General features: G+C 39.0%; 2 protein-coding genes across 11 annotated transcripts in view; one reads left to right on the plus strand and one right to left on the minus strand.

Moving 5' to 3' along the window:
• COLEC10 (collectin subfamily member 10) overlaps window positions 1–12,120 on the plus strand; it is a 449,524-nt gene that overhangs the window by 270,056 nt on the left and 167,348 nt on the right. For 9 of the 10 annotated variants that reach the window (XM_060287701.2, XM_060287702.1, XM_030875661.2 and 6 more), the window contains 2 exons: window positions 4,402–4,476; window positions 8,668–8,847. The exons of the other annotated variant lie outside the window; for it this stretch is intronic. The gene's annotated coding sequence lies outside the window, so the exon portion shown is untranslated. The remainder of the gene's footprint in view (window positions 1–4,401; window positions 4,477–8,667; window positions 8,848–12,120) is intronic. 10 annotated transcript variants of the gene reach the window in all.
• TNFRSF11B (TNF receptor superfamily member 11b) overlaps window positions 5,682–12,120 on the minus strand; it is a 28,976-nt gene continuing 22,537 nt past the window's right edge. Inside the window, exons 3-5 of the mRNA XM_030875660.2 lie at window positions 10,594–10,785; window positions 8,678–8,902; window positions 5,682–6,822 (exon numbers count right to left, since the gene is read on the minus strand). Of these exons, the coding sequence (XP_030731520.1) occupies window positions 6,434–6,822; window positions 8,678–8,902; window positions 10,594–10,785 (806 nt within the window). The 3' untranslated portion in view covers window positions 5,682–6,433. The remainder of the gene's footprint in view (window positions 6,823–8,677; window positions 8,903–10,593; window positions 10,786–12,120) is intronic.

Raw genomic sequence — 12,120 nt, forward strand, 5'->3', positions numbered from 1 at the left:
GTTTAAGAAGCAAGGGAACTCATATACAAGTCTTGTCTTGGGTAACTGCAAGATGAGTAGATCTCTGATCCCACCCACAAGAATCTTAAAAGCTTATGCAGAGGTCTTAACAGGATTTAGTCACATATTCAGTCCAGATGGTCTCAATGACACGTTGCTCTTTCAAGCCTGAGTCCTTGAAAACAGTCCCACTCTGAGAATGGTGGGCAGAGCGTATGTTCCAAGGACAGGTGGAGTGAGGAGCCTCTGATTGCCCAGGTCCAGCTCTTAGGTCAACTGGGGGTCACATCCTCTGGGCCACGTCCTCTAACACTTTTGCAGTCTCCTTGTCCATGAACCCCACTGAGCGTTCTCAGAATAGATCAGAAAGAACTGTAAGATCTTGGAGGGAGGGGCAGTAGCCCTATAGGGAGAACAAGACACCTCACCCGAAAGAACAAAAGCATTAATCTGGGGAAAGGGTAAAACTGCTGGCTTTAGGATATCAGGAAGCACTCCTTGCAGCTGAGGAAAGGGAACAGGAGGGGGAAAAAAATCTATTCTGGGGAGAAAGCGCAGAATTAAGTACTGAACCCAGAACTGCAGCCAGGGGAGGGGCAGGAAAACTGAGAATGCCACACACCCCAGGGACACAGGCGTGCTTAAGGGCATTAATCAGAACAGTGGTGACTGCACTTCCCACCCCCGACCATGAAGCTAAGAAACTCCAAATGACAACAGCAAAATACCACTGGACGAGGGTTGGGAGAGGAATGAGAATGTGCAAAGAGAACCAGTTTGAGGCACAATTCAAAGGGAACACCTGAAACTCAGGACCCAACAGCCATTGCTCTGAGGTACATCAGCCACCTTAGAAACAAGTATCTGTAGGGATTGGAAACCTGTGATGCACTGCGTATAACCGTAGCAGCAACGGCAGCAACAAGTCACAAAACTAGTCCAATTGCTAACTGGATTACTGGAAAGGCTTCCTTTACAATTCTAGCAGAAGGAAAGGCATGCCCATATCCAGGTATAAAAACTATTTACCTCAGTTCCAGTGACCTACCCAATATATTTGGCTGTAACAAAAAATCATGAGACAGACGAAAAGGCAAGAAAAATATCGGCGCATTCTCAAGTGACAGAGTAATCATCAGAAAAGACAAAGTCAGTGGTTAAGACAGTATGAAACAGTATAGTACTGGCACAGAAACAGACACGTAAACCAAAGGAACAAAGCAGAGAGCCCAGAAATGAATTAACGCTTACGTGGTCAATAAATTCAGAGGCAAGAATATACGCTGGGGAAAAGACAGCCACTTCAGTGCATGGTGTTGGGAAAACTTGACAGCTACATGCAAAAGGATGAAACTGGACTATTTTCTCACACCATAGACAAAAATAAACTCAAAATGGGTTAAAGACTTAAATGTGAGACCTGAAACCATAACACTCCTAGAAGAAAACATAGGCAGTATGACCTTTGACATCAGTCTGAGCAATATTTGGGGGGATATGTCTCCTCAGGCAAGGGAAACAAAAGCAAGAATAAACAAATGGGACTATGTCAAACTAAAAAGCTTTTTTGCACAGCAAAAGAAACTGTCAACAAAGGAAAAGGTCACCTACTGAATGGGAAAAGATGTTTGCAAATGATGTATCCGTTAGGGGGTAAATATCCCAAATATGCAAAGAACTCACACAACTCAAAATAAAAAAAAAAAATCCAATTAAAAATGGACAGAGGACCTGAATAGACATTTTCCCAAATAAGACATACAGATGCCCAACAGACACATGTAAAGATGTTCAACATCAGTAATCATCAGGGAGGGCTTCCCTGGTGGCGCAGTGGTTGAGAATCCACCTGCCGATGCAGGGGACACGGGTTCGTGCCCCGGTCCGGAAAGATCCCACATGCCGCGGAGCGGCTGGGCCTGTGAGCCATGGCCGCTGAGCCTGCGCGTCCGGAGCCTGTGCTCCGCAATGGGAGAGGCCACAACAGTGAGAGGCCCGTGTACCGCAAAAAATAAAAATAAAAAATAATCATCAGGGAAATGCAAATCAAAACCTCAATGAGGTATCACTTCACATCAGTTTAGCATCAACATATATACACTACTGAATGTAAAATAGTTGGCTGGTGGGAAGCAGCAACATAGCACGGGGAGATCAGCTCCGTGCTTTGCAATGACCTAGCGGGGTGGGATAGGGAGGGTGGGAGGGAGGCTCAAGAGGGAGGGGATATGGGGACACACGTATGCATATGGCTGATTCACTTCGTTGTACAACAGAAACTAACACAGTATTGTGAAGCAATTATACTCCAATAAAGATCTATTAAAATAAAAATATAGTTGATCTAAGGAAAAAAAAAACAAAAAACAACAAGTGTTGAGGATGTGGAGAAAAGGGAATCCCTGTGCACTGCTGGTGGGAATGCAAGTTGGTGCAGCCATTATGCAAAGAAGTATGCTGGTGCCTCAAAAAATTAAAAATAGAACTACCATACAGTTCAGCAATCCCACTTCTGGATATTTTTCTGCAGAAAACAAAAACACTAAGTTGAAAAGATACATGTACCCATATGTTTACTGCAGCAGTGTTTACAGTAGCCAAGATATGGAAGCAACCTAACTGCTATCAGTCGATGAATGGATCAAGGGGATGCGGTATATATACAGTTGAATATTATTCAGCTATAAAGAAGAATGAAATCATACCATTTGTGACAACACGGATGGACCTAGAGGGTAATATTCTAAGTGAAATAAGACAGAGAAAGACAAATGCCATATGATTTCACTTATATATGTTATCTAAAAAACAAAACGAGCAAACATAACAAAACAAAAGCAGAGTCAGATACAGAGAACAAACAAGTGGTTGCCAGAGGGAGGAGGATTTGGGGAAGTATGGGGATGAATGAAATAGGTGAGGGGGATTAAGAGGTACAGATTTCCAGTTACAGAATGAATGAGTCACAGGGATGAGATGCACAGCATGGGGAATATAGTCATTAATAATGTAATATCTTTGTATGGTGATAGGTGGTAACTAGACTTATCATGGTGGTCATTTTGAAATGTACAGAAATATCAAATCACTATGTTGTACACCTGGAGCTAATATCATGTTGTAGGTCAACTATACTTCAAAACAAACTCAGAAATTCATAGGAAATGATTTGTGGCTACCAGACACCAGGGTGGGGGTGGGTAGAGGGAGGGGGCATTGGACGAATGTGGTCAAAAGGTGCAAACTTGCAGTTATAAAATAAATAAGTACTAGGGATGTCATGTACAACATGATTAACATAATTAACACTGCCATGTATTACACATGAAAGTTGTTAAGAGTAACTCCTAAGAGTTCTCATCACAAGAAAAAATATTTTTTTCCTTTATTTTGTATCTATATGAGATGATGCATGTTCACTAAATGTATTGTGATAATCATTTCATGATGTATAAGTCAAATCATTATGCTTTGCACCCGAAACTTATACAGTGCTGTATGTTGATTGTATCTCAAGAAAACTAGAAGAAAAAAAAGACTGTGTGGTACTGATGAAAAGATAGACTTACAGATAAATGGAACAGAATAGACAGTCCAGAAATATACCCACAGAAATATAATCAACTGATTTTTGACAAAGACACAAAGGCAATTAAAGAAGCAATGCTCGTCTTTTCAACCAATCCTATGGGAACAAGTGGATGACCATATGTAAAAAAAAAAATAAAAAACAAAAAAAGGACTTCAATACATATCTCACATTTTATGTAAAAATTCACTCAGTTATCAAGGTTAATATCAACAGTACTTAGTCATGCTGATATCATTTGCACCTGGTATGATGTGAGAAGGGCCATTACCTATGTGATATTCTCTCCCCAAATCCATAGCATCATCTATTCACGAGAAAACAGACAGACTGAAATTGAGGCATATTTTACAAAATAACTCACTAGGGATATTTTATATTGGCTTTTCAATGATTCTGTTAAGTCTAAAACTATTTCAAAATTAAAAGTTTTGAAAAAAGAGAAACTGACATGAATTTACATGTTCTGTTACCCTTGGAGGGGAAGCTTGAGGCAGACTGAACCCAAAGGAGCAGCAGGTAAGCCAATCAAACTAACATTTGAAGGATTTATATCTGATACTATTAACTACCAAACTTTTCTTAAACTTAGCTGATGTATATGAGGCCATTTCATTTTCTGTGCACAAGAACTTTGGTGGAAGAACTGGAACTTCTGAAGGGAACATGATGACTGTTAGTTAGCCCCTGTCCTCCGACCTAACGACTTCAGCACTTAATTTCCACAGTATTTTCCACCCCGTATTGCAGCCTTGGGACTGATTCTCCAGGTTTGCGCCTCTTGACTTTACCTCTGCCTTTTATTTCCCCAGATTTATGAGTTTGTGTGACATTTACCTGGATCTACCCTTCTGTCAAAGCGGCCATAATGATCTGGTTTCACAAAGGTAAGGTTGATCTGTGTTACATTCTAAACCACAGAAAAGTGAGAGAAAAGAGAAACACAGACTGTGAAAGGATGGGGTGTAATGGACCCTGTTCCCAGTCATATCCCCTTCTTGGGAACTGCAGCTGATGAAGAGAGACCCTCACTAGCCATGTACTGAATATTTACACCAGTCCTCACCTAGGACAACCGGAGTCTCTCTGCTAGGAATTTGACATTTTGAACTAAAAGTTACAGAAATATAAGACTAGGAGAAAGTGCAGGAACTTCTGCCATCAAGGAGCCCAGCGTTATCTTAATTCTACTGTTTCTGAGGCTTGGATACAACCTGTATTATTACCTGTAGCTGTTCTGGCAAATTACCACAAACTGGATGGTTTAAAAGAACAGATATTAATTCTCTCATAGACCTGGAGGGCAGGTCCAAAATCAAGATATCAGTAGGACTGTGCTCCCTACAGAGGCTCTAGGGGAGAATCTATCTGTTCCTTTCTTCCCTAGCTTATGGCTTATTGGCTTGTAACCACATCACTCCCATCTGTGCCTCTGTCTGCACATCATCTTCTCTTCTGTCTTTCCCCTCTATGTGTCTCTTATAAACACACTTGCCACTGGATTTAGGGCCCACCTGGATAATCCAGGATGATTTTATCGTCTCAAGATTCTTAATTACACATACGAAGAAAGATCCTTTTTCTAAATTAAGTAACGTTCACAGGTTCTGGAGATTATGACATAAACATATTTTGGGCAGGGGCACCACTCAACCAAATACACCATGCTTCCAATTAACTTTTTCTTAAGTAGTGCCAGTTTCTATTACTTGAAACCCAAAGAACTTAGGTAGTTTGGTCTCTTGATGCTAGTGGCAGTAATTATAAGTTGTTTGTGCCATCTCTATACTAAGCTTGACTTCAGAAGTTCTCCAACTTTAGTGTAGTAAAAATTACTTTGGAACTTGTTAAAAATGCAGGTTTCTGCCCTCCTTTCCAGAGTTTCTCAATAAATTGGTCCAGGAATCTTCATTTTTAACAATTCCCAGATGGTTCTGGTGATAAAAGAAAGGGAAAATTGTGAAAGCTCAGACCCATTCATGTCCCATTCACATAAAAGCAAGAGGAAAAGCGATGAAAAATAATTTGAAAACTTTAATGATGTTGTTTATATAGTAAAAACATAAAATCTTTTAAATAAGGTACATTCAGTTTCTCAGAGCATCTAATATTCAGATAATTTATATTTCATACACTTTCCAACATTAAACAATTGACTAAATAACGCATTTTCTATAAAATGATAATTCAGTTTACACAGGTAAAAGTATATTACAAAAATACTCTACACAGGAAGAATGGCAGTACCTATTAGGAAATGTTACAAATATTCTGTTAAAAAATATATTTTATCTCTTTCATTTGTCATAATAATAAACAGAATATATATTTTTTTCTTTCTAAAATTAAGTCTTACACAGTTTCCCTTCAGGATGGTAATATGTACAAACCTTATATCTGAATGGATATAAATAGCAAATACTATAATAGTGTTACAGATATATTAGTAACTTTTACAGAAAAAAATGGCTTTCTAATAAAAGCCTCTAGTACAGCTGAATTCTCAAAGCTATTTAAGTTAGACATTCCCATGTTTAGTAAGGCACAATGGAGTCTAGTTTCTTATTTCCAGTTGAATTACTGCAAGCAGTAACAAGGAAAAATATAGTCAGTAGATATTGGACCAAATCTGTTAGTTGGATAAATTATTTGGGATTTATTAAACTTTGGGGGGAGATGTGAGTTCTTTCTCCACACCATAGTTTCTTTTCAGGCCCTGTGGCCAAATCTAGTCCTTGGTGATGAGAAAGAAATCATTGTACCCTCCTCAAGCGCCTGAGAAACAGTTTACTCATTTATTGGATCTGGTCCATGGTGAGGAAACAGCTCAATGACCATTTCCGGTTATAAGCAGCTTATCTTTAATGATTGGACCTGGTTCCCTATCATTTCTAAAAATAGCTTCTGATATAATCTGTACATGGTGAAGCTGTGAAGGAACCTGATGGTCTTCTTCAGACTCTGAGTGACAGTTTTGGGGAAGTGGTATGTCTTCAAGTGCTTTAGGGCATGCATCAGGCCCTTGCGGGTGTCTTGGTCATCATTTTTTATCCGCCAGAGGCTGAGAAGCTTCAGGATTTGATCACTTGATTTGCACGTCTTCATTGTTTTCTCAATGTCTTCTGTCGTCACTTTCTTCCCCGGCAAGCTTTCCATCAGCCTTAGAAGCTGCTCGAAGGTGAGGTTCATGTGCCCAATGTGCCTCTGCACGCTCTTTTCACAGAGTTCGATATCTGCATAAAGCAAAACCCAGAGACATTCACGTCATCCACCCAAAGCTGCCGTAAAGCTTCCCTGAGGCAAAAGGAGGTTCCCCAGAATTTCATAACTTCAAGGACAACCTCCTCCTTTCCTTTTGGGAGGGCTTAAGTAATGCTAGTTATTCCTGAGAATTGAGTTAAATATTATTTTGTGTTACACTAGGATAATATGCTTCCTATATTCTAGGCATCCAACACAGCTTTGTGAAAAGCCCAAATTTGGAAAATAACAGTGGGAAACTACAGACACACCGTTTTCTAAGAAAATTTGGAGACATTAAAAGTGTAACCTTTTAGGAAAAACACAAAGTTAGCTATTTTATAATACAAACTTCCATTAACTGATACCCAATATATGTGCTATTTGAAGAATTAGGTCCTTCAAACGGTCTTTAATAAATAGCACCAGGAGATTGTCAGCGCAAAGGAGGAGCCGTGAAAACCCAATAATATGAGGCCAAAGAACAGCAGGATACACGTGGCCTGGAGAATATTTCAGTAATGAGCTAGGACATAAACATAAGAGGCAATAAATAACGTTTCTATTGATGACATGAGTCATTTATTATCTGTGGGCCCGAAGGCAAGTCTGTTCATCTTTCTGGGCTGAAATGTCCTCATTTATAAAATAGGAAATTGGGTCCCTTCCAATTCTAACAGTCTCTGATTCTCTCCTTCCCTCTCTTTTTGCTTCAGGGCTAATTATACTTTCAAAGAATACATTTTGTTTGCCAAAAACAGAAGACAAGTTTACTCTTTGCACAAGTGAAACCATTCAACTATTAAAGCTGTCAGTCGCCTAAAATCTGTTGCCTCAGTTTCAGATGTTTGAGGCTTTAAGGTTGTGTAGGACTCCTCAGTCATTTAACTACATGTGAAGAGCAGAATGGATTTCTCCTTGACACTGTCTGCATTATGAAAACGCTCCCTCATTTTTTCTACCATGTCCTCCCGATGCTAATCAAAGTCAGAACTTTTTCTACTGTGTATCCTAAAGCTTATAGTCCACACTGGATGAAACTTACTTCCTTTTCCCCTCCGATTCTCTCCCATCATAACACACACACACACACACACACACACACACACACACACACACACAGAGTTTCTAAAGGAGATTCTCCAAGAAACTCAAACACTTTACAGACCTTATCTCATTAATCCTCACAACACATGCTATTAAAATGGTAATCTTAAAATAGGCTGTGTTCAGATGCAGAGAACAAACGTATGGACACCAAGGGGGGAAAGTGGCAGGTGGTGGTGGTGGGATGAATTGGGAGATTGGGATTGACATGTATACACTAATATGTATAAAATAGATCAATAAGTAAATAAATTTTTAAAAGTAAAATAAAATAGGCTGTGTTGTGAGGATTAATGAGAGGATACCTGTAAGACACTTAGAGGCTCTCTGGAGAGAATTACCACATAAATCCAACATAGTTTCCTGGTAGAATTGCTAAGTAAGATCTAAAGTGGTTAAAGAACTTCTAGGTAGGCCAGAAGGGATGCTCCTAAAACTGCTAAGGGGATCCAGAGTCAGATTTCCTGAGGTCTAGTCCCGCATTTGAAATGTATTATCTCTCCCTTCAGAGAGACACTTGAAAAAGAAATTGGGGAGTAGAGGAGGTGAGAGCAAAACCTCACATGACTGCTCTAGGAATAGCATATCCACTATCACTTGATGAATACGTTTTCAGTCCAACAGTAATTCCCAAAGGGAAACATCATCCACACAACTAAACAGGTACATAGTCCTGTTTCTGTTGTAGGGCCAACAGGTGTTCTGATTTCTGATCGAGTTGTTTATTTCAGGTTCCCATACCTTGGATGATCTTCTTGACCATATCTTGGTCTTTGTTTTGATGCTTCCATAACTTCAGCAGCTGGAAAGTCTGTTCTCGTGAGCTGTGTCGTCGTTTTATCCGATCTATGCTCTCTGCGTTCACTTTGGTGCCAGGCAAATTGTCTACCAGGACACTGAGCCAGTTCGGGGTAAGCTTTGTAGGAACAGCAAACCTAAAGAATGCCTCCTCACACAGGGTCATGTCTAAAGGAAGGTGGGAAAACCAAGAAGATTTACTCGATAATGGGATTCTTGGACGTCTAAGGACAAAAATAATAATAATAATAGTAATAATAAAAACCAACACAGTTGAGTTTTCCAGGATATTGCATGCTAAAATGAGAAGTTTGAATAAAATCAATCTTCTGTTGCCTGGTCTTAGTGGCAGATCACTAATCCAACTGGGTTTATGTCCTTTCTAATGTTCTTTTAGAGCATTTTGTGGGGGGAGAGTTTAACAAACATCTAATAAGAATGTATTACTGCTATAAATAACTTACAGCAAAAATTCTATATATATAGCATAATGTGTATATATATATGTTAATATATACATGAACATATTTTAATGTAACTGTGAAATATTTTGTTAAAGGTTTAGCTGGTGTCTACAGGTTACTTCAAGATCAATGTCAAATCACTGTCTTTAAGGGAGCTTGAAAAGTAATCTAAAATAGTGTATTATTTTCTGCACACACACAGACACGTAGTTTACCTTTGGGAACAAGGATGGATACAGATGTATAAGCGTACATTAAGTGGGAAAATAATCAAACACAAAAACATGTCATTTAGAAAAGAAGTGCAATGGCCTGAGTGTCTGGGTAGGGTTGGTATATCCCAGGGATTAATAGTTTGTTTTTGGATTCATTAGGTCTGGGTTTGAATTCTGACTCTGCCATTCAAGTTCATACATTAACTTGAACAAACTTTACAGTATTTTTATAAAGATTAAAGCCCATATAGCAAAAGTGTCTGGCATATAGTAAGTGCTCAAAGAATGATAGAAATAAAAGTATAAATGAATTAAAGAGAATGTTAGCGGTCACTCTTCTTCTATCCCTTCCCTCGTTCCATTATTTAATAAGAAAGCAGAAAAGCTGAATGACTTATCTAAGATTTTTACAATACAGTGAAAGAATGTTGGAACTGGGTTTGAATCTTCAATCTCCCAACCCACATTCCTATGTTTTATATACTTCTATGTCACACAAAAAGATGTTTGGGGAGACTCAAGCTGATTAAATGCTAAAAGGTCGATCCTCCTTGGTGTGATGAGTCCTTGGTAGAAGGTCTGAGGTTAGTGTGGTGGTAGGAGTGACAAGGTGAGGACAGCAACCTGATTAGTACCATCACCAACATGAGGTACATTCAGGTAACTTGAGCTTGGAGCTACTGACCTTTCCTGAATAAAGAGTTTAAGACAAGTACAGGAACTTAGAACTTCCATGCAACAGATGCAGTAATACCATAGGTAACAAAGCCAGTATTGCATTTCTAACTTGTCATCTATGTATGTCACTATGCTTCTTTGTTGCCAATTTATACTTTGGCTAATAATACAGATATTCTTAAAAGTGATAAAAATGCATAGCTTAAAAAATTCTGCAATTTGGACTCTGATCATCTAACCTTAAACAAAATCTTTACACCACCCCGTTCCCCATGGGTAACATTTGATTCAAGTGTGAAAGTCAGGGTTTGGAGCATGATTGTGAGAAGATGGGGACTTTTTGAAAGATTTTGAGTTGTGGCTTTAGCAATGATGCACAGGGAATAGTCTTAGTTGGTTAAAATTCAAGAAAGGGAAAATACAAGTTTGACTAAGAAGGGCTGGAGGGTCTTATATTCAACTCAGAGGTGGTACAAAGACTGCTATTTTGAAACATAATTACCTATTCCACACTTGTGAGTCGGTTCACCGTTTCCAGAACATACATTGTCATGTGTTGCGTTTCCTTTCTGAGCTAGAAGGAGCCCAAGTGCACTGCAGTTTGTGTGCTTTCTACAGGGTGCTTTGGATGACGTCTCATTGGAGAAGAACCCATCCGGACAACTTCCGCAAACTGTGTTTCGCTCCGGGGTTCCTACAGAAAATACCAAGCCATTCAGCACATTCTTCTCAAATACTTTCGCAGCAGATACCATCTTTTTTTTTTTTTTTTACATCTTTATTGGAGTATAATTGCTTTACAGTGGTGTGTTAGTTTCTGCTTTATAACAAAGTGAATCAGTTATACATATGCATATGTTCCCATATCTCTTCCCTCTTGCGTCTCCCTCCCTCCCACCCTCCCTATCCCACCCCTCTAGGTGGTCACAAAGCACCAAGCTGATCTCCCTGTGCTATGCGGCTGCTTCCCACTAGCTATCTACCTTACGTTTGGTAGTGTATATATGTCCATGCCTCTCTCTCACTTTGTCACAGTTTACCCTTCCCCCTCCCCATATCCTCAAGTCCATTCTCTAGTAGGTCTGTGTCTTTATTCCTGTCTTACCCCTAGGTTCTTCATGACATTTTTTTTTTTCTTAAATTCCATATGTTTGGATAAGACTTTTCACTTGGTTTTTACTGCGACTATTATATTGCACAAAACTTGAGGCATTTTCATTTTTCACTTCATTAGACAGAACAAAACTTCTAGAGTTAGCCCCTTAGGCAGTCTCCCCTACTTGTAATACAAACACAAATGTGTTTTGTTGTTACCTACAAGCACAAAATTGGGGAGGAAAGAAAAGAAGCGTATGATGTTCAATTAGTCCTGCCTGTGCTAAACTGTCAGTAAGATCTTTTTGTCAACCATAATCTCCACACAATTATTCCTAGGAAATCATGAAGGTAACTGCTGTGTAACTGCTGTAATATCATTCTTTGAAATCAGTACCCATGGAATGCTGCGTCGTTAAATTCCAATCAGTTCCTACTGAAGTTCCTTCTTTCCTGAATCCTAATCGTGAAGCAACTCACAAGTAAGCTAACCTTGAGAAGTAAAAATTTACAACATTATAATAAACTTTTGAAGGTGGCAATAAAGTTGACCATAGACTCAAAAGCGTAAGCCTACAATTACATAGTAAATGGAAGATGATATACCATTTGCTTAAACTGTTGAGTCTGAAAAGAGCGCAGTCGTTAAAATTCAGGGAAGGGTGACTGTAAGGGCATTTTATTTCATGGTGGAGAGATACTTGATAAATTTGGGTAAATCATTGGCAGGAAAACTTGAACCAGTCAACAACTAAAGATGCTATTAAAAATAAATATCTTCAAACCCTCGACTCTATGCCTGGGTAGATCATACATTACAGTGTACTTGCATATGAAAATACCTCCATCTAGTGTAAGCTAGTTGAACAGATTTAGACTTTAATATTCAAATGTAGCTTTTACAGGCCAGTTCTGGCTGACGCAAGATACCAAA

Source organism: Globicephala melas, chromosome 17 (genome assembly GCF_963455315.2).
Source record: "Globicephala melas chromosome 17, mGloMel1.2, whole genome shotgun sequence".
In the NCBI taxonomy this organism is placed as follows: domain Eukaryota; kingdom Metazoa; phylum Chordata; class Mammalia; order Artiodactyla; family Delphinidae; genus Globicephala; species Globicephala melas.